The sequence below is a fragment of the Manis javanica genome, chromosome 2, assembly GCF_040802235.1.
Source record: "Manis javanica isolate MJ-LG chromosome 2, MJ_LKY, whole genome shotgun sequence".
Taxonomy (NCBI): Eukaryota; Metazoa; Chordata; class Mammalia; order Pholidota; family Manidae; genus Manis; species Manis javanica.
This window is the reverse complement of record NC_133157.1, coordinates 108,330,354-108,354,416: the sequence shown is the minus strand read 5'-3', so window position 1 is coordinate 108,354,416 and position 24,063 is coordinate 108,330,354. Positions and strand designations below refer to the sequence as shown.

The 24,063-nt window shown below is 39.2% G+C and overlaps 1 protein-coding gene across 2 annotated transcripts in view; it reads right to left on the bottom strand.

Moving 5' to 3' along the window:
- The window catches only part of LOC140847788 (uncharacterized), a 29,228-nt gene extending 6,107 nt beyond the window's left edge, over window positions 1-23,121 (bottom strand). For both annotated transcript variants that reach the window (XM_073229103.1, XM_073229104.1), the window contains exon 1: window positions 1,098-23,121. Coding sequence is in view for 1 of the 2 variants with exons in the window: in XM_073229104.1 (XP_073085205.1) it covers window positions 18,373-19,296 (924 nt within the window). In the remaining variant the exon portion in view is untranslated. The remainder of the gene's footprint in view (window positions 1-1,097) is intronic.
- Window positions 23,122-24,063: the final 942 nt, after the last annotated feature.

The following is a 24,063-nucleotide window of genomic DNA, read 5'->3' as shown; positions in this document are numbered from 1 at the left end:
CTTGGCCCGTCAGCATATCATATGACCACGCAGGCTGTCCTTCGGCCGCATTTGCGCGTGCCTGGGTCATACTGATATCATGCCACAATGCCTTCCATTCTATGTATTGCCCCATACTAGAAAGGCATGCCTTAGTTACATATTGCCAGTCTGCGGGTGTCATGGCTGTCTCTGTTAATCTCTCAACTTGTGCTATGGTATAGTTGGCACTGACTCCATAAGCCCGAACGGATTCTGCTAACTCCTTAACTTGTTTATGGCTCAGGGGCTGGTGAGAGCGTACGCCATTATCCTCAAATACAGGAAACATTTGTCTAATTGCCTGAAGAGTATCTGGGTGGCAAAAGGAGAGTGCGCCACTCACGTAAGGTGGCGGGGCAACGGGCGTCGGGGGACACCCTGCTTTCATTTTTTCCTTGGTCCGCTTTTCAACTTTGCTGGTTCCCTTACTTCTGCACTCTGCGGTTTTATTCTCTTCCCCTTCCGCTGCGGACGTTAATTCCTCCTCAGATTCCCTATTGGAGAGTTGGAGGTCCCTCAACTCTTTCCAGGGGTATTTACTATTTTCTCCGAGGCGATCGTCACTCGCTTCTCGGGGCTCTTTCGCTTTTGCCCTAGGTGGGCTTTCTCCCTCACTCTGAGGTTTCTTTACCTTCGTTTTTGTGGCCTTTTTTCGGCCGCGTGCGCTCTCTGTTTCCCGTTCCGTTTCTGACATGCTCTCTTGGATATCTGTCAATGCTCTCTGACCTTCTTTTATTACCTTTTCACATCTCTCATCTTGCAGACAAGCTCTAATCAGTTTCCAGAGGGGCCTGGTGCCTCCCCTCAGGCTACCCTCCTCCTCCTCTCTATCAAGATCTTTCCCCAGTTTGTCCCAGCTCGGGATTGAGAGGGACCCTGAACAAATGAACCAGGGGGCCACACGGTCTATCTCCTTCACAAAAGATCCTAAGACGTTGCTGGAGACCTTCAAGTTTCGCTCTTTGAGAGCTGTCTGCAGCGCCATGACTAATGACGGTGCATTCCCCATGGTGCCTCCTTATTTACAGAGAACCATCAACCATCATCCTAAAAAGCAGGGGCCTCTCGGAACTTACCCCTCCGGGCTTTCTTCTGACCTGCAGTTCTGAATCCTCTCCAGATGTCTGAAGGGTCCTCCCTGTGCCGGTGATGTTCTGGTTCCCGGGATTCGGCACCACTTGTTGCGTGCCCTGTCCTCGCCGGCAAGAACAGCATGCAACAACAGCAGGATTCTTCTGCAGAAAGCTTTATTCTTCAGCTCTTTATGAAACAAATGAGTTGGGCAGGACCCAGAGGGGAAGGAGAGGCTTGCTTATATAGTTCTCATGCTCTGACCTGGTTGGTGCGGCTCCATATGCCTTATTAGCATAACCATTTGGTGGGTCTCATTGGTCTTTATGCCAAGGCGCAATTAGCATGTAGTTTAGTGGTGTGGGATGATTTGTCATTAGGAAGTTCGGGGCCTTCCGGCTGCCCTGCATGGGGCACTATTTTCTGAGCGCGGCTGCCAACACAAACCCTGGAAGGATTTATAAGCAGAATGGATAAGATGCAAGAGGCCATTGAAGGAATAGAAACCAGAGAACAGGAATGTATAGAAGCTGACATAGAGAGAGATAAAAGGATCTCCAGGAATGAAACAATACTAAGAGAACTATGTGACCAATCCAAAAGGAACAATATCTGTATTATAGGGGTACCAGAAGAAGAAGAGAGAGGAAAAGGGATAGAAAGTATCTTGGAAGAAATAATTGCTGAAAACTTCCCCAAACTGGGGGAGGAAATAATCGAACAGACCACAGAAATACACAGAACCCCCAACAGAAAGGATCCAAGGAGGACAACACCAAGACACATAGTAATTAAAATGGCAAGGATCAAGGACAAGGAAAGAGTTTTAAAGGCAGCTAGAGAAAAAAAGGTCACCTATAAAGGAAAACCCATCACACTAACATCAGACTTCTCGACAGAAACCGTACAGACCATTCATGATAAAAACTCTCAGCAAAATGGGAATAGAGGGCAAGTACCTCAACATAATAAAGGCCATATATGATAAACCCACAGCCAGCATTATACTGAACAGCTAGAAGCTGAAAGCATTTCCTCTGAGATCGGGAACTAGACAGGGATGCCCACTCTCCCCACTGTTATTTAACATAGTACTGGAGGTCCTGGCCACAGCAATCAGACAAAACAAAGAAATACAAGGAATCCAGATTGGTAAAGAAGAAGTTAAACTGTCACTATTTGCAGATGATATGATATTGTACATAAAAAACCCTAAAGACTCCACTCCAAAACTACTAGAACTGATATCAGAATACAGCAAAATTGCAGGATACAAAATTAACACACAGAAATCTGTAGCTTTCCTGTACACTAACAATGAACCAATAGAAAGAGAAATCAGGAAAACAATTCCATTCACCATTGCATCAAAAAGAATAAAATACCTAGGAATAAACCTAACCAAAGAGGTTAAAGACCTATACCCTGAAAACTACAAGTCACTCTTAAGAGAAATTAAAGGGGACACTTACAAATGGAAACTCATCCCATGCTCATGGCTAGGAAGAATTAATATCGTCAAAATGGCCATCCTGTCCAAAGCAATATACAGATTTGATGCAATCCCTATCAAATTACCAGCAACATTCTTCAATGAACTGGAACAAATAATTCAAAAATTCATATGGAAACACCAAAGACCCCAAATAGCCAAAGCAATCTGAGAAAGAAGAATAAAGTAGGAGGGATCTCACACCCCACCTTCAAGCTCTACTACAAAGCCATAGTAATCAAGACAATTTGGTACTGGCACAAGAACAGAGCCACAGACCAGTGGAACAGATAAGAGACTCCAGAAATTAACCCAAACAAATATGGTCAATGAATATTTGATAAAGGAGCCATGGACATACAGTGGGGAAATGACAGTCTCTTCAACAGATGGTGCTGGCAAAACTGGACAGCTACATGTAGGAGAATGAAACTGGACCATAGTCTAACCCCATACACAAAAGTAAATTCAAAATAGATCAAAGACCTGAATGTAAGTCATGAAACCATAAAACTCTTAGAAAGAAACATAGGCAAAAACCTTTTAGACATAAACCTGAGTGACCTCTTCTTGAACATATCTCCCCAGGCAAGGAAAACAACAGCAAAAATGAACAAGTGGGACTATATTAAGCTGAAAAGCTTCTGTACAGCAAAAGACACCATCAATAGAACAAAAAGGTACCCTACAGTATGGGAGAATGTATTTGTAAATGACAGATCCAATAAAGGCTTGACGTCCAAAATATATAAAGAGCTCACATGCCTCAACAAACAAAAAACAAATAATCCAGTTAAAAAATGGGCAGAGGAACTGAACAGACAGTTCTCCAAAAAAGAAATACAGATGGCCAACAGACACATAAAAAGATGCTCCACATTGCTAATTATCAGAGAAATGCAAATTAAAACTACAATGAGATATCACCTCACACCAGTAAGGATGGCTGCCATCCAAAAGACAAACAACAAATGTTGGCGAGGCTGTGGAGAAAGGGGAACCCTCCTACACTGCTGGTGGGAATGTAAATTAGTTCAACCATTGTGGAAAGCAGTATGGAGGTTCATCAAAATGCTCAAAACAGACCTACCATTTGACCCAGGAATTCCACTCCTAGGAATTTACCCTAAGAATGCAGCAATCAAGTTTGAGAAAGACAGATGCACTCCTATGTTTATTGCAGCACTATTTACAATAGTCAAGAATTGGAAGCAACCTAAATGTCCATTGGTAGACGAATGGATAAAGAAGATGTGGTACATATACACAATGGAATACTACTCAGCCATAAGAAGAGGGAAAATCTTACCATTTGCAGCAACATGAATGGAGCTGGAGGGTATTATGCTCAGTGAAATAAGCCAAGCAGAGAAAGAGAAATACCAAATGATTTCACTCATCTGTGGAATATAAGAACAAAGGAAAAACTGAAGGAACAAAACAGCAGCGGAATTACAGAACCCAAAAATGGACTAACAGGTACCAAAGGGAAAGAGACTGGGGAGGATGGGTGGGTAGGGAGGGATAAGTGGGGGGAAGAAGAAAGGGAGTATTAAGATTAGCATGCATGGGGGGGGGGGAGAAAGGGGAGGGCTGTACAACACAGAGAAGACAAGTAGTGATTCTACAACATTTTGCTATGCTGATGGACAGTGACTGTAAAGGGGTTTATAGGGGGGACCTGGTATAGGGGAGAGCCTAGTAAACATAATATTCTTCATGTTAGTTTAGATTAAAGATTAAAAAAAAGAAAGAAAGAAAGAAAAGGGGGATTACTCCTTGATAGGATAAAACTAATGGTAAATCAACAATTAACGCATGCTTTAAATATGCTTAATTTTGATCACTTAAAGAGTGTCAGATGATCGGCTATGGAGGTACACTTTTCTGATAATATTCCTTTCTCTTAAAAAAAAAAAAGCAGTTCCTGTGTGGTGACCTCCAATGAGTTCTACACAATGGTATAAAGGGCATATCAAAGTGTGGGCAAAGGGTCTGTTTGTGTTTATACAGAAGATCAAAGCCTAATTTGGCTACCCAGAAAATGAACTAAGATATGACATGAAGAAGAACTGCCAACATCAGTACTCTCTGGAAGACCCATACCAGAAGATGATCATCAAAAAACCTCCACAAAGATCCAGGAGATGCTGCAGTTGTAGCTGCATCCATCCCACCATTTCCTGGACTTGCCATTGGAATGAAGAAGGAGATATCTAATCTGGCCTGTGCATACAGTAAAACAACAAATTTGACTGGATCTATACTGTTGGAACTCAACCAAGAATTAGGAGAAATGCAAGTTGTAGCGCTCCAAAATCTTACAACTACAGACTATCTACGGTTAAAAGAACATATGGGATGTGAACAGTTCCCAGGAATGGGTTGTTTTAATTTGTCTGATTTCTCTCAGATTGTTCATGTACAGTTGGACAATATCCATCATATCATAGACAAATTTTCACAAATGCCTAGGGTGCCTAACTGGTTTTCTTGGCTTCACTGGAGATGGCTGGTAACTATAGATCTGCTTTGGTTATATAACTATATTCCTATTATGTTAATGTGTGTGCGCAATTTAGTTAGTAGTTTAAAACCTATACATGCTTAAGTTACTCTACAAGAAGATATGTCAAAGATATAATCAATCCTCCCATGTTTTCTTCCATCTGCTACCTCTATAGCTTTTCTTCTTCCTTCCTAATTATAACCCTTAAATAGAATTCGTGCCTCATATCGAATTTACCGAGTATCATAATTCCTCCAAGTGGTAAAGATACCTCAAGACAAATGCTGGGCATAGAAGCCACAGGGCATAAATCTGCAAAGAAGTAAGAAGCTAACCTTTTCAAACGATATGGCTTCTCTCTCACTTACCAACTTTACATCTCCCTGTATGGCCCCGGAAGATGACTGGTTAGCCAGAGATGGGTAAGATTCCTCAAGGGAGGAACAACCTAAGACAGGCACAGTCGCAGGGGGGCCATCAGGTGAGAAATTGGGGATCAACAGAGGTGAGGCTTAGAACCTCACCCCCCTGTTTTGAGAGAAATCTTCTGCATCCGTGGATGTTTTGTTGCCCTTGTCTAGCTTGGATTAATACGTAGTGTACAGGCACACACTTGATCATCTACAATTGCTGTCTTAGAACACTTAACTATGTTTTCTACCTTTATCTTACATCTACCTACCACTTCAGCATTTTATTAAAAATAAAAATAATAATAATAATTAAGGGAGAAATGTGGGATCCACATATAAATCAAGTATAAAAATCAAATGAATATTCATATTTGACCTGATTGTTTATAGTTCATATTGCGTGATCAAAACCGAAAGTTTCTGTGATGACTGCCCTTGTACTGTTCACCATGTAAGAACTTATTCACTATGTAAGAATTTGTCCACCATGTAAGAACTTGTTCGTTATGCTTCAGAAGATTGGAGACTGACGAGAATTAGGCTTGAGATGGATTAATGATTGTGCATTGAGCATTGACTCCCCTATACAGAATTTTATTGTTGTTAACAACCATTTGATCAATAAATATGAGAGATGCCCTCTCAAGAAAAAAAAAATTTAAACTCTAAATTGATTTAAACTTTAAAACTTTCCCACAGTACCACCCTCCAATCCTTGTCACTGTGCCTGGCTTTTGCTCATCCCTCTACTTAGAATTCCCTCCTTTTGCCATAGTGGCTTTGAAAGCCCTTTCAACTAGATTTAGTCTTTCCCTCTTGTAAATGGTCTAGGATTTTTTCTTCTCCAAACCTCATAGTATTGTAGTCACATTTGTACTTATTTAATTCCCTCTTCTAATTTGTATACTCCTTGAGGTCAGAAATGGGATCCATCTTTATAGCACTTGGCTGTATTGCACATCCTATAGCATTCAGCTTAATCATGCTAAATAAATATGATAATTTGAAAACAATAATGAAAGTAAAAGAACTACATTAAATATGTTGCACAAAATTAGCAGAGTTTACAGATCACTAATATGAAGGAGACCAAAAAATGAGCACATGAAGTTATCAAGGGAGATGAGAGCAAATTCAAGTTGGTCAAAGAATCAGTTGTTTCTAGAAAACTGTTTTTGATGTTGAAAATACTGTTGTTCCTAAAGGTGACTTTGATACCATTAAAGCTAATGTGCTCTTCCAGATAAATTCATTTCACAAACACATACAACACTTTATGTCAAGTGTTATTCCAAGTCCTTTGCAAATATTTATTTAAATTTTATAACAATATGTGAGATGGGTTCCATTAGTAGTATCCCTGTCTTACAAGGAGAGAAATCTAACAGTTAAGTAACTTAGTCAAAATTACATAGCTGGTAAGTGACAGAGCAAGGATCCAAAAACACACATCTTTCTCCAAACTATGTTCTTAACCACTAGGCTATATTGCCTCTTTTTTTTTTTTATTACAGAATAGTTCTTATGCACTGTATAGTCAGAAATTTTTTTAACTTGGAAATTTTAAAACTATCCCATTTGACATCATTTGAGACAAAATATAAGTTGCAAGAATAGCACAAAGGATCCGACCAAATTCCCCAAAAATGATTATCTTACTACATTTGACTTCATCCTTTTCTCTTCCTCTCAATATTTCATATTTTTTTCTGATGTTTAAGAGTCAGTTGCAGATATGATATCCATAAATACTTCAGTGTGTTTCCTAAAATTAATAAATATTATTATGTAACCACAGTTCAATTATTAAAGTTAGGATCCTCACAAAGATACAACACTACAAGGATTAGGTCTTGATCTGTAGACTTAGTTCAGATTTTACCAACTATTCCAGTATGGTCCCTCATTACAAAGGAAAAACCAAGAATATGATTTGCATTCACCTGTCATGTCTTTTAGTCTTCTTTAATCTATAACAGTTTCTGAGTCTGTTTCTTTCTGTCTGTCTCTTACATGTCATGACTTTGACATTTCTGAAGAATACAGGCCAGTTATTTTGTAAAATGTCCCTAAATGTCAACTTGTCTGGTATTTCCTCATGTCTAGATTCAGGTTAGATGCTTTTGTCCCCTCTCACACATTTAGTAAAGTGAATATTGCAACATCAATCTGAAACAATGGCAAAATGAAAAAAAAATAAAGAAAGCAAGGCTAGAACAAGCACAAAGAGATGGATGATGGTGATGGTGAGTCTGGCAGAAACAGAAACCCTCAGTATTCCTCAGCGTCATTCACTATGAATAGTCTCAACTATTGAAATTAAAATATTCCTGAAATAATAATTTAACATTTTATTTAAAAATCCCCTAACTGTATCTCTTTTTGTTTGTTTCAGTTAGATATTCACTAAATAATTCTGATCTGATGCTTCATCTCCTGAGAAATACCCTCCAGAAAGGGGAATAACCATGATATAAAATTGGTTCTGATTCTTTGGTGAGATGGAGCCTTTAGTGAAAGGTTTTTGAGTTTTGTAGTTCAAAAACCAAATTGTTTATACACTTGGCTACAAAGTGTCAAGTCTCCCATACCTGTTAACCTCTTGTGAACAAATAAACTTGAGTTTCTGAAGCCACAAAATTGAGACTCACATGGAACTGCTGGGGGTATCAAGAGTTAGCCAAGCATGTCTCCTCTTAGGCTGAGTTGCCTCCCAGTTTGTGTTAGTAAGGGCTTTCCAGAGAAACAGAACCTAGAGCACATACACAGACATACAGAAAGAGATTTGTTGTAAAGAATAATTGCCTGTCATGGCTATGGAGGTTGAGAAGTCCCACAGTCAGCTATCTGCAAGCTGGAGATCCAGAAAGCTGGTGGAATAATTACAGTCAAACCCCAGCCTAAGAATCAGCAGTGCCAAAGTCCAAAGGAAGAAGAAGATGACTGTCCCAGTTCAAGCAGAGAGAGCAAATTTGCCCTTCTTCTGCCTTTTTGTCCTGTTCAGACCCTCAAAGGATTGGGTGACAACCAGCCCACATTGAAGAGGGGATCCTCTTTACTTAGTTTCCTGATTCAAATGCTAATCTCTTCCAGAAATACCCTTACAGACATATCCATAAAAATGTTTTAATAGCTTATCTGGGCATCCCTTTGCCCATTCATGTTGAGACATAAAACTAACCAATACACAGAGCTTAAAACATGACCAATAAAACATAGGGAGCAGAAATTTTTCAAAGATTAGCATTATCTAAATAATCACGGAAATCAAAAGTCTTATCAGAGATAATGAGGGATCCATGCACAATTCAAAAAGTGACCTCAACAGAAACATTGTGCCAAGTGCTCCCCTTTATCAAGACCAAAAAGAGTTTGTGATCTGTTTATTTAGAGAAAAAATAAATCTTTCCTTATCTTTAAGTTGTATTTAAAGAAATACAACTGTCTATAGCAGTACAAGAAAATTGCTTTTTCCTTAAGATGTGAGCTTCATCTGGCTATCATATCTCCTTTACCTAGGGAATGTTTTATACTTTTTTTCTTGTAAGAGTGTCAATAACAGAAATATAGAGACTACAATTGAATCAAGAAATTCTATTACCCCAGGGTCAAGAGATTTTTTTATTTCTGAGAATTCTTGTATTTATAATAGATGTATTCTAAATTATTTGTCTAAGTTCACAGAATTCAATAAATATTTTTTCTAAAATTACTATTTTGAAGAGTTTGAAGTTGAATGCTAGGTTCTAAATTAGATTATCATTAAGCATTGTAACAATAAGAAATTGGATATATCAGTTCAAAATTGATTTTTTAACTGCTTCATAGACCACATTGAGAAAGAGATTGCCAAAGCCCACATCATCAACACAAGTAAAATTATATAAAAGTTCCCTGTTGGTGAGCATTTAAATTTAGATTTATGTATACAAGTTAGTTATTTTAGAGGGAAGATTTTGATGCAAAGACTTCTTTTTCAGAAAGGTGTGAAAGAAGATCCAAACTCACAAGTCTCTTGAATTATCAAGTAGTTGGAGAATAAGAATTTCTTCAGTGCCATTTTTACTGTTCTGTAATTGTAATTATGGGGCTAGGATAAGGATAGACATAGAGATCAATGGAATAGACTTAACAGCCCATACATCTGTGGCCAAATAATTTTCTACAAGGGTGAAAAGATAATTCATTAGGGAAAGAATAATCTTTTCAAGAAATGGTTCTTGGACAACTACTCATCCACATGCAAAAGAATGAAATTGGATCCTTAACTCATACCATATATAAAAATTAACTCAAATGGATCAAAGACTCAACTGTAAAAACTAACATTGCTGGAAAAAAGCCATAGGCTATAATTTTCATGACCTTGGATTAGGCAATAATTTCTTCATCACAACAATGAAAGAAAAACATAAATTGGGTGTCATCAAAATTAAAAACTTTTGTGCTTCAAAGTACCCTATCAAAAAAGTGAAAAAAAAAAACAACCCACAGAGTATGAGAAAATATTTGCAAATCGTATATCAGATAAAGGCCTAACATCTGGAATAGATAATAAACTCTTACAATGCAATATTAAAAAGAAAAATAACTCTATTTAAAAGTGGGCAAAGGATTTGTAGACATTCTTCCAAAGAAGACATGCAACTGGCCAACAGACATATGAAAAATTGCTTAATATCATTAGTCATTAGAGAAATACAAATCAAACCACGATGAGACATCACTTCATATCTACAAGGATGGCAATAATAAAAAGGATGGACAATAACAAGTGTTGACCAGGATGTGGAGAAATAGGAACCCTTACACATTGCTGGTGGGTATGTAGACTGACATGGCCACTTGGGAAAACAGTTTGGTAGCTCCTCAAAATGTTTAACATAGAGTCACCGATCACCCAGCAATTTTACTACTAGATAACTGAAAATGTTACAGCCACACAAAAACTTGTAAAATAATGTGTTCACAGCAGCAATATTCCTAAGAGCTAAAAAGTAGAAATAATCTAGTCCATCAGTCAATGAATTGATAAACTCAATGTGATATGCCCAATTAATGGAATATGATTTAACCATAAAAAGTAACGAAGTCCTGATACATGCTACAAGATGATGAATCTTAAATATTTTATGCTAACTTTTACTCATGCTAAGAGAAAGACTGTATACAAAAGACTAATAGACTGTATGATTCCACTTATGTGAAATGTCCAGAATAAGCAAACCTTTAGAGACAGAGAGAAGAAGCCTAGGACTGAGGGAAGGAAGGAATGGAAGGTGACTGCTAATGGGTATCAGGCCTCCTTTGGAGATGACAAAAATGTTCTGTAACTAGATAGTGATGATGATTGCACAACTCTAAATACACTGAATTGTGGGCAAGGGAAACAAAAGCAAAAATGAACAAGTGGGACTACATCAAACTAAAAAGCTTCTGTACAGGAAAGGATACCATCAGCAGACCAAAAAGGCATCCTACAATATGGGTGAATATATTTGTAAATGACATACCCAATAAGGGGTTAACCTCAAAAATATATAAAGAATTCACACACCTCAACACCTAAAAAGCAAATAACTCGTTTAAAAAATGGGCAGAGGATCTGAACAGACACTTCTCCAAAGAAGAAATTCAGATGGCCAACAGGCACATGAAGAGATTCTCCATATCGCTAATCATCAGGGAAATGAAAATGAAAACCATGAGATATTACCTCACACCAGTTAGGATGGCCAACATTCAAAAGATAAGGAACAATAAATGCTGGTGAGAATGAGGAGAAAAGGGAACCCTCCTACACTGCTGGTGGGAATGTAAATTAGTTCAACCATTGTGGAAAGCAATATGGAGGTCCCTTAAAAAACTCAAAATAGAAATACTATTTGACCCAGGAATTCCACTCCTACGAATTTACCCAAAGAAAACAAGACCCCAGATTCAAAAAGACAGATGCACCCCTATGTTTATCACAGCACTATTTACAATAGCCAAGAAATGGAAGCAACCTAAGTGTCCATCAGTAGATGAATGGATAAAGAAGATGTGGTACATATACACAATGGAATATCATTCAGCCATAAGAAGAAAACAAATCCTACCATTTGCAACAACATGGATGGAGCTAGAGGACATTATGCTCAGTGAAATAAGCCAGGCAGAGAAAGACAAGTATCAAATGATTTCACTCATTTGTGGAGTATAATAACAAAGCAAAACTGAAGGAACAAAACAGCAGCAGACTCACAGACCTCATGAAGGGACTGGCGGTTACCAAAGGGAAAGGGGTGGGGAGGGAGGGAGAAGGGGATCAAGGGGCATTATGATCACCACACATAATGTAGGGCGGGGCACAGGGGAGGCAGTATAGCACAGAGAAGACAAGCAGTGACTCTATAGCATCTTACTACACTGATGGACAGTGACTGCAATGGGGTGGGTTGGGGTGGACTAGATAATATGGGTGAATGTTGTAGCCACAATGTTATTCATGTGAAACCTCCATAAGATTGTATATCAATGATACCTTAATTTAAAAAATGGTAAATACACTGAATTGTATGCCCTAAAAAGGTGAGTTTCATGGTATGTGAATTGTATCTAGTAAAAATAAAGACAGGAGGCATAACCGTGCTTTTGTTTACTAGTGTGGAAATGAAGGCACAGACAATTAGCAAAATTGCCCCAAATTAGCAGCAGAACCACTATTCCGAGTTGCAAACCTGTATATTTTAATCTACCAGTAAAATTCACTGACTGGATGGATCTAACCCAGTTCCCATGCTGAAACTGTCACCTAGTTCCCAGTTAATTATTGAAATTTTATGACAAATTTGCTGGAAACATTTCCTTGCCTCTCACTATGTAAAATGCAGTGACTTGATATCTAAATTTACTTCTGTATCATCAATGTACTTAGGATCAACTTTTAAATGAATTAGTATACATTGACTGAATACCTGGCATGTGCCTTGTTCTCTGTATGTGGAATTCAAGCTCAGAAAGTCAGGGAACTAGAAATATATATTGAGAAATCATGGGTCTACGGGTGCTGGTTAGAGTCCTAAATCTGGATGGACCTGCCAGGAGGAGCAAGCAGAGAGAAAAGAGGAACTAGAATGGAACGTGGGGACAGGCTTTTCAGAGCAGTCAGAAATCACCCTGCTAGTGACAGGCACTGATAAGAAGTGGTTAGTGAATAACAGAGGAAGGAGAAAGTTACCCCTCCTGATAGAAAACCTTGTATCTTATCATATTACATTGTTATTATTTGGTTACATGACTGTCTCCCTTCCCTCTGAGCGACTCAAGTCTCTTCTTCCCTCTAACTGCAAGATTATTTAGACAAGTCACCAAGACTGTCCAAACTGTCAGATTCCATGGACTTTTTTCACACTTTATCACCTACCTAGGGGGCCCCACTGCAGAAAAAAGATACACTCAATATCTACAGAACCAAACAGCAGTAGGGGAAACACACACATTTCACCGTACTTCCAATTGTCACCTTTGCAGGGTCCTTTTCCTCCGCTGGCTCTAACTATGGGCATTCTTCTTGTCCAGTGCATACTTACCCTGAGCAACCACGCTCACTCTCGTGGTCAACTCTCATCTACATACTTTGATAGTCTATCCATTTATATGCCTTTCCCAGATCTGCTCCTGAGGGCCAATGTCATGTATCCATCTTGTCCTTAGAGCCAGCTCAAATCCAACATACTGAAAAAAGGAACTCTCTCCCAAGACATGTTTTTCCTATATTCCTATTATCATGAACACTTTAACCCAAACCTGCATTCCAGGGAGCATCCTACCTCTTTCTCTCCTAAAACCAACTAATAAGGAAATCCTATCCATTCTACCTCCATAACCAATTTAGATCTAATAGCATTCTCATTAGTATGCCTCACTTTATACCCTAATTACCTCTCTCCTAAATGGCTACCATTAACTCATGGTCTCCCTACCTCCCATCACACTTTTGCTCCAAGGAATCCTCTAATCCACTCAGAGTGATCTCTGTAAAATAAGCAACTGAATACTTAGTTCACCAAATGAAAAATCTTCAGTAATCTATACAATGGTTTCCCAAAGTGAACACAGTCACTCTAGGGCATCACCATGAACTCATGGAGCTGTTGTAGGATATTTTTTAATTTTTGAGGGAAATGCAGCAACATCTATTAGACTACCACTGCTATGTAATTTGGAACTACTTAATGAACAGAACTGTTCAATATTTCTTTTGGCCTAGAGCATCATGAAAAAATTTAGAGAGACACTAAGGGCACAGTGAATGGAGAAAGTTTGGGAACCTATGACCTACTGAATATCTTCAAGCCTCTTAGCATGGCATGAGCTGGTCCTTAGCCACCTCTCCAGCCTCATCCTTCTCCTTGGCATGCTTTTCCTTCTCCCCCAACCCTACTGTACAACTCAGCAGATAGGACTGCATCTCCCCAACTATGTCCTTGCTGCCATCCTGAGTGGTTAGGTCCTGACATCTAAGAAAGTAGAGACCTGGCCCCCTCAATAGAGCACAGGATGAAGCAAATAAACCAGGGAAGTCACTCAGAACCCCTATACCAGGTGGATTCTGTAGGAGTTGGATGATCTTCTGTTTAAAAGAAAGAAATTGATTGGCTATTCTTTGGAATCCCACTTGCGTTTGACAGGCCAACAGAAGAGGCCAGCCCTTCCCTGGTTCCCATCCTGCTTCCCGTTTTCAATAAAGGTTTGTGTTTTCCTACAGTGGGAGGCAAAGAGCAACTAGGCACCAGGAGAGTTTTTGTTCACCACTGTTCTACCCTCTCCATTCCCTCCCCTGCAAAGGCACAGCACAGCAGCTACATAAATGACTCCTCCCTTTGTGCCCCATTTTATCTCAGCATCTTGAACATTTTTATACTTGTTTGTTCACCTGTTTCCTCTGCTAGACTGTAAACTTGTGGAGGGTCAAGGCTATGCATGATTCATGTCTGTATTCTCTTCACTTAGCAGAGTGACTGAGACATAGTATGTGATGAGTGGATATGTGACAAATGAATAAATTTCAAGGAGGGTGTGGTTAACCCCATAAAAAGTTCAAGGAAGTTGGAAAACAAACATCGGATGGAAAAGTACCAAATATACTGATGGTATTAGTCAAAGATATTTCAAGAGAGTGACGGGAAAAAGCTGGTTTGCAGGTACTGAGGAACAAACTGGTAGACAGTGTTTACTGCCTACCCAAAAGCCATTCCCCCACTTCTTCCTTGTTAAACAGGAGTCCAGTTTTACTTAGGCACTGAGAAGGTTTCTGTTGATGTGGAAAGATGGGCCTGGCTCCTAAACTAGGGGTGATGAGATGTCTAAGTTTGGGCTAATGATATGTAAGGGAAAACCCTTCAGTGTTACTTTTTGGAAAATATTACCTCCTTGATAAGAATAAAGCTCATGAAGAATAAACTTTCTGCCTGCCTTTCCACCTTTGAACCCAGTGTGAAGATGTGATACTTGAAGTTGTGGCAGCCATTTTGCAACATGAGGTGAGGGTCAAATGAATTTCAGAGCCCTGACATCACTGTATCCCTGAGAAAACACCAGCAACTCTTTACCTATAAACTTCTTGTCACCTAAGAATAATAAACTTCTGTTTTAGTTGGGTTTTCTGCTGCATTCTAATTGATTTAGGAAGAAAAAAAAGAGAAAAACAAGTAAGCATAGACCAGTGGACGTATTACAAATAGTACATTTTGGCAGCTAAAGGACACAGGGTTTATTTGGTAGTATTTGGAAATGAGGTTGGAAATTCAAATGTAGTAAGGATACAGGGGCCTCTAATGCCAGAGAGAATTGGGCTGCAATTTTGTTGACAATAGTCATAGAAGATTTTTGAGTAGTTTTGGAACTTTTAGATTACTTTGGCAAAATGAGCAGGATCTACCCCTTTGTCTAACTTTTTGACCTTTATTTGACATGCTTATGTTGGCAATGCCCACCCTGTGACTCACTTGAGGTATAAGCCCCCCTCACTGAGTTCATATATGAGTAAGCAAAACAACAACCATGTTGTTTCATGATGTTTGTGGATTTAACACACACATAAGGTCCCAAAGCAAATGAAATGTTACATAATTTCAGTATTGCCATGATATGAATGGTCTGAATGGAAGTTTGGAGTACATAAAACCTTTTTAATAAAAAGTAACCATGGTAGAAATAAACACTGTATGAACTCCTGCCATATAAAGTGAGAAAATGAGACCACCTACATACTTCCCAAATACCAATTCCTCGTATTTGATGCACAAAAAAATCAGATATACCTAAATCATAAATCCTGCATGCTAGACCTGAGACTTTTAGAGTTTTCAAAAGGGTTTCTATAATAGTATGGAAAGGTTTTAATTTGCTCACTTTTGAAAAACATGTTTAAAGACTTCATCATATAATGAATGCTCTTATGCTTATCATAGTTTCAAATGTATTTCTTTCCCACTCAATCTCCCCAGAAAACAAACTTACAACAGACACCAAACTAAGGAAATCTCTACTGTGAACTTCACATAATATTCAAACACCAAACAGGAAAATACTGGGGAATGGTATTTACTTTTGCCATCAAGTTTGTGAACATCATCTTCTAGAGATTACTATTGACTGAGAATAGGAAATGTGTCGTTTGTTTTTTGGACTAGAAATTGATGTTAGAGATTCTTAAATGAATTATATACAAGTAGCTTCCAAAAAAGAACAAAAACAAAGTGTTAACATGTTGCCATAGTGGCCTCTGCTCATTTTATTAAGGGTTGATACCCCCTTTGGACTCATTCCTATTCTTCTCCTTCCTTCTTTCCCTCTCTCCAAAAGGAAACCACTTTTTTTTTAAGTTGCTATGTATCCATACTGTTTATAGTACTATACTTTTATTTCATATGTGTATATCCTAACCTACCTCTTTTACTTATGAGATTCTTTGTGTATAAATTTTTTTTTAATTTAGGTTTTTAATACACCTGAAATTTGTGAGTGGGGTAACGTATGGATCTAGTTCTATTTTATTTAATGTGAATGTTTTTTAAATGAGAGAAAATAATTAATCACTCTTTGTAATCTGTAAACTCAACAGCAGACTGCATATTTAACTTACATCCTCCTCAATACATTGCCTCAATATGCTTTGAACATTACTGGTACTCAATAAATGTAGTTTGGATAAATGATACCTTTTTCTAGCTCCTATTGCCTAGAGTATATACTAACTGTCCATCTAAAATCATGTCTGCCTTCTGCCTTAATTTATTCCCCCTGCATGGGAAGCAACATCTTAATAGAATTAATTTGGTCTAAATACTGAATCATTCCAATTGAACTGAAGGATACTAATAACTTCCCAAACTTTGCCCATTTTAAGAAAGCTTGTCTGGAAACAAAAAGTCTAGATTTATCTTATTTATTCATCAACCAGGAGAAAAGCATAACGAAGTAGGAGCCTGGATTAAAAATATTTTTTAACCTATTTTTATAAGACTTGTAAGTCAACTATTTGATTCAGAGGAAAACATAAGCCAAACCCAACTTGATGAATGTATTTTGAAGGTACCAATGTACAGATTTAGGCTCCTAAGAAGGCCTAGTTACATTGGTTTAGTTCTTGCTAAGATCGACTTACTTTCTTCTTTTTTTCATAAGGAAATAGTCTGAAAGTGAGAGATAGACAGGACCTAACTATAATCAAAGGCAATTAATGAAAAACAGGGAAGGTAGTAACTTCTAAAATGAAACATTCTGAGATTCCCTTAAAGAACATTTCCCTGATACATTTTTAAACAAGTTTCTCCTTAGAAAATTTTTATCTTTTCAAATAATTCCAGAAGCACTAAATTCACATAAGGAATGAACACCTGTATTTGTTTCTGCAGAATGTGATTCTGACAGACCACAGAGAGGAGGTAAAAGTGGCCGCAAGATATGAGTGTGCACCGGTAAACATGAACAAAGTGAAATATGGTTGGTAAAAGGAATAATGTTGGAAAGCAAAATCATTTTATTTTCAAATACTGAATGAGACTAACCTTTTCAGCATGACTAAAAGAGGCGACCAAGTCAGAAAATGTCAGTGCTCTGAGCTTTGTATTGCCTCAAGCCCTTCACTTGAAACAGCTTCTATCAGAGCTTGTTCTTTAATAGAAACAAGGCAAATTATTCTCCGCCTAACCAAACCAAGCCAAACCAAAAATCTAGTCTTCACTACGAATATTAAGCACAGTCAGGAAATACCATCTTCTGCTTTAACTGGATGCGCATATTTCTCATTGTGTCATTGAACAGTGCTTACAGACCTTGAGCTTCAAAATCACGAGTCTAAACTGCGGGAACCACATTTGGCGTTAAGTATTCAAAAGCAGTCTCTTTTGAAAGAGCTAAGGATCAAAGTCAACTATGGAAAAGAAAAAGTAATTTATTTTTAAAGTTTACCCTTAGAAACATAACTATCTGAGCGCTGTTTAAGAGAAAACAAGAAAAAAATGATTAGCATTGCCGTCTTCTTTGCATGTTTCTCTTAAAATTGTCATTGGAAGTCCCCTAAGAAAATGAGATTCAGACTCCACAGCTATCCAAACCATGCCATGGCCACGAAGCGTGAAAAGGGAAAGTCTAAGCTTTACAAACAATAATAAAGGTATTCGCTTGTGCGTAAACCCCGCGCCTCTTCTGGGCGGTGGTGCCCGGCTTCTGGGACGCGGCCGCGCGGAGCCGGGGACAGACCCGAGGTGGGGCGCGAGGCTGCCTCTGCAGCCTCCAGGAAAGCGCGCGATCAATTAAAGGTGACTGTTGGGTTCTCAGTGGAATCTTTCTTTACCAAACCAGCTCACTACCGAGCCTCACCGTCCCGACCACCCCCAGCTCCCCGGCACACGTAAGAAATAACAAATAAAGTGAGACGGACGGGGGAGTGCGAGCCCAGAAACGGAACTGAGAGGAAACACGCCTGTGACACAAAATGGAGAAAGAGGAACAGAGAGGGGACAGGAAAGAAGGAAAAGCAGGGAAAGGAGGCTATCCATCAGAAAAGTAACGGGCAGCGAGGCGGCGAGCACGGAAGTGGGGGGAGCAGAGGCGCGCAACGCGGAAGGACTAAGGGAAATGGACGAAGGAAGAGGCAGAGGAGGAAAAGAAGCACGTCCCGAAGCCGAGGCTCCATTTTCTGCAGGGCCATATCCGCTCTTCCTTTCGCTGCTTTGTGTTTGGTTGTTTGCAGCCGATGGCCCGTCGCCAGCGCATTTCTGCAGCTTCAGCGGCTTTGGTCCGACAGATGGGCGGGCGCGGACGCCCTCGGCCCGCGCCCCACCCCCGCCCCGCGCGGCCGCGGCCCCACCCCCGTCCCGGCCCGAAGGGCAGCGGCCCGGGCGCGCGGAGTCTCGGGCCGCCCACGGGGATGGCGCCGGGCGCGTGCGGCCCCGGGGCTGGGGAACAGAGAAACGTCGAATAAACCGAAAAGGACGAACCAACCCGTGGGAGGGGGCAGAGGGAGCGCCCAAAATGGGGGCCTTCCCGAGGTGGCGGGGAGCCGGACCCCGCGAGGGCGCCGCCTCCACCTGCGTGGGGCGACCGCGGCCGGCCGCGTCCTCCGCCACCGCCGGGAGCCCGGGCGGCCTGACGCGACGCCCGGCCTCCGCCGCCGCCAGAAGACCTCCAACATCGGGCCCGGAGGAAGGACTGTCCGGGGCTGCACGCGCCCCGCCGGGAGGCGCCCGGGGCGCCGGCTGGGGGGTGTGACTCCCAGGGGTTTTAGGTGCGGCCGGCATCTCTGAGTTCCTATCGGGGTTAGGTTCTGGGGCAATTAGAGGCGGTTCAGGAAAGAGCCAGGTCTTCTCACCCCCGACCCCCGGTTTCCGTCAAATTATATCTGGATCCTTGGAAAGCGGGCCAAAAGCTTCCAAAGTACATTTTTTCCTTACCCCTTCCCTTTTTTTCCTCACCCTTGACGCTGTCCTGTTCTCAGTTAGGTCCGCGATAGAGCCAGAGCCAGGGAAGCCCTGGGATCCCGGCCTCAGCACGCCGGCCGCGGGACCCGCTCAGCCACCGCCCCGACTCGGGGCGGTGTGTCCGGGACGCGGCAGGTCTCGGCCTGCTGCTGGCGCGGACCGTGCGGGGCGGCGGCGGCGGCGGCGGCCCCCAGGCAGGGCCTTGAGCCGTCGGGTGCCGCACGGCGCAGCGCCCGGGCCAGGCCGCCTCCATCTTCCCCGGCCTTGCCTTGTCCTCCCTGCAGAGGTGCGCTAGCTTGAGGCTGGAAGCGACCGACTGGCCGCTAGAGTGGGGCGTGTGGACGTGGAGACTCGGGGCCCCCGCATGGTAACCGAACCCCGCGAAGTCCCAGGGCGTCTCGGGCAGCGCATCGCTAAATGTGTTCTAGATCACCGCGTCCTGCTTTTCATGGCCAATTCAAACAGCAGAGCACTGTGGGTGTCGCCGGCGCTAAATTCGCACTACACCGCCACCCAAACTTGGCGCCTTCGCGGCTCGGATGCTGCAGGGGGTGGGCCCCCCACCCCACCCTTGAACTCTCACCTTCGACGGCGCATGCCCACCCTGAGGCTCTCCTATGGACGCTGCAGTCTGGCTATTTTAAAACTTTTGCTAAATTAACCGGCCTTTAAATTTTGAAATAACTTTTATTACCAACAGTTGACTCTTTATATATATCTAGTTTTTCAGACTATCGATTTCTACAAAGAAAATATATTTCCCAAACAGCAAAACAAAATAGATTTCTTTTATTCTTCTATTGGAAAAGTTGCATTGAAATGTAGGTTTCAAATTACTTAAGGATTAAACTGTTTTCCCTAAGAGAAAGCTCCATGACTAAGCTCAAACTTCAGATTTGACATCTTTAGTTAAGGTGATCTTTTCCTTTTCTTTTTCGTGAAATACTAAAAAATTTTTTTCCAGATTCATATAGCTATATGATGGTTTTAGAATATTCCACAAAATTAAGAAGTAAAGTGACAAGCTATTAAGGCCTAGTTTTCACAAGTAACATTCCAATCGCTGTTTCTGAGACATAAAAATGGCTACAGGAGATTTTAAAATATAAGTATTCATAGCTTGGAATAGACTTTTAATCATTTGACAATAAATGAAATTTTAAGTTGAACATTGCCCATAAGTCTCATGTTTACATTATGTTTCTTGGATATAATCAACAGTCTTTTGTGCTTCCCTCTTTTATGGGAAAGCCTGCTTTTTAGTTACTAGCTTTTTTTTCATTTAATCTTTTGTTTTAAGGCACAACCCTAAACCATTTGGAAAAAGATATTTTATGACAGCCAAATGGAAAGGCAAATAGAATTTAAAATAAGTTACTCTCTCATCTCTCAAGGATAACTTCTTTCAGAAAAAAAAGTTGGAAGCTGTAATTTGGTAGGTACTCCATCCATTCTTAATCTAGCCACTGAATGCAACTGATTAGGTATTAAGGCCTACTTTTTTTTAATCATGGGAAAGCGTTTATTAAACTCGAGAAATTTGGGTTTGTTTTCAGAACTCCATGTTCTGATTAATTTTTAGTATAGAACAAAGATCACCATGTTAATGCATTTTATGTGTTAAATAGTGGTAGGTAACAATTCACAAAGAAAATAATCTTTATTGATGGATTTACCATATAAAAGAAGACATACAATTACCTTTAAGAGGAAGAATTTTAAGTACAGATCTTATGTTTTATTCACAATTCATTTAGAAACATAAGTAGTATAAATGAATATCAGAGCAAATTTTTGCCAAGACAGTTCTTAAGGATGCAAAAAACGAATTCAGAATTATCCAATATATGATAGTCAATTTATGACACTACAATCTTTACAAAACTATATTATTACTTTAACATAATCTATTGATCTCCTTTTCAAAATCTTAATATTAGTAATTTATTGAATACTGTTAAGGCATTTCTTCATACTTAGAATTGCTTGCTTAGTTACAGTATAAGTCAGTTGCTTTAACCCACTGAAATAGGTTTTACTAAGTGTATTTGTAAGTGAACCTTTTTTGTATTTTGAGTACCTCAAATACCTGTACTTTTTGTATTTTGAAATACATTTTCTTTGCTGAGAAATATTGTTATCTGTTACCACATGAAATACATTCAGGTTTTTCATTGTCATGGGACCCAAATGTAAATGCCTAAAATAAAGTATATACACTCACAGGAAAGATAACTTCATTTTACTGTAATTCTATTGACATTTTAAGAACATTCCATTAAAAACATAAAGCTTAAGTTTCCAATTGGCTACAACCTTATTTTTGTTCTAAAAAACTAAAAAGTAATAAATTTACATTCTCTAGCAATCTCTTTCCAATCCATTGCTTTATTAAATACTCTTCTGATTATGTCTACTAGATACCATGCATGACCAGATAATGAAATTAAATAATTGTTTAAATTTCCCCTTTTAATGTCATATGTTTCCTGTTTTATGAGAAGTCGATATGTCTCAAGGATTTTAGCAATTTTTAACCTAAAATTAAGATGAACATTTGCATTCATTTATCAAATATATAGAATTTATTGAGGTTCAAGGTCACCTGAGCAATGACGGTCTTGAAAGTAAATATTGAAATACAGAACTTCAAGGGTTATTTTTATTAGCTGAGAATTCAGGAGTAGCGCTCTTCTTATTTTAATATTATATGTCTTGCTTTAGGGGGGTTGTGTATGATAAATGTCCTAAGAAAAGTGTATGTTGTGCTGGTGCTGGTTGGAGGTGGTGGGGGCGAGTTACTGAAATAACCTTACAGCTTTTTTATTTACATGTTTGTTTGAAAGCAGTTTTTGTTTGTTTCAACTAAATATTTGGCAATATGTTCAATGCCTCAGACAATTTCTTAGATAATTGTAAAGACCTAAAAACAAGAGAGTAAAGAATGTTGATCAGCTGAAATTTTATAGTTTTCATGTCATGAGTAAAAATTGAACATGAGCCATTGATCTTAAGTGATATTAGTGAAAATTTTACAAAACAGTACAGAAAAAATGCATAGTTGTTTACTGAATACAAAATCATTACTACAATAAAAGCCAGTAATCTTTTACAGTGGCTTTCATGCATTTTTATATATTGTTTTAAATTACTCACTTTATTATAGTACAAGTGTTTGAATCGAATTGTTTTTAAACATATAGAACACCCAGCTGACTTTGTACATTAGGAATAATATGAAACTACTAGAATTCTTGGTTAATAACAAGGGTCTAGACAGTGATAACAGAATTTCATAAATCAATTATATGCTCCATTTGAAGATTATAAAGCATAATTAACTTACTTGACACCAACACAATGTTTTGTTTCCTCAGAACAGGCTAAGAGCTGTTTTCAATTATTGCACTGAAATGCTGTCCTCTAAAATTAACAAATGAATGAACACTTGCATACTGTACATTGTACTGAAGACAACCTACAGTGGAGCTATCCAATTGTTTTTCTAATTATATTTTGCCTACTTGCATAATTTATTTCTCACGGAGGAACTAGTGATTACCTAATTAACTTTTTAACTAAGTAACTTGGTGAAAAAAACTGCTGAAGTAATATGAATGATGTGAAATAAAATTAATTACTTGAAATGGCATCTAGAGATTGTGATTTCAATTCTTAATTTACAATAGGGAGCATAAAATACAGTAGTTATTTTACCATGCCCTTCCGTACAAAGACACAGGAAAAATAGAAACAAATATATAGATAATTAAAAGAAATATCTTCTGGTTATGTAAAACAAGGGAGAGTTTTATGGGAAGGGAGTGTTGGTGCAGGATTCTTATCTGCCTTCCTCCCAGGTGGAGTGGGGAAATTGCTACTTGGTACAGTTTCAATGACAACTGCAAGGAGGGCATCCTCCCCAAATACTTCCATTAACCATTTATTGATGCTGTCAACATTTTTGTATTGTAAAAGTTAGAACCTAGGTGAAATCTAAATACTACTGAAAAATATTCTTAGCTGTTATCTCTACGTATTCTCTACATAGTCAACATATCTCTACATATTCTCAGCTGTTATCGATTATTTATACCTTTGAATGAGTGTCAGAGCAAATGGTGGAAGGAAGAGAAAGTTTCAGGACACTGAGTAATTAATATGAGAGCTTGAGGAGGTGGAGGGGCCAGGAAAGTATGGGACTGGTTGAGAAACAGACTATATTTTTGTCCACAGGTATGCCTGTCAAAATTAACTGACTAGACATGGGGATGGCAGTATAGCATGGAGAATAGCCAATTATTCTGTAATATCTTCCTCTGACATATAGTAACAGTACTAGTTGGAGTGAGGATTTAATAATAGGGGTAACTGTTGAACTACTGTGTTGTACACTTGAAACCAATTGTATATCAACTATACTTCAATTAAAAAAAAATAAAAAGTGAAGGAAAAAAAAGGAACTGACCTGATAATGCCTCATTTAACATTAGCATTTAATGATCTATAACCCATTCCATTTAATACCAGTCCTTCTATCTGGGCAATTAAGTTATCAGGGCACAGAGCAATAGAAAAAAATGAATG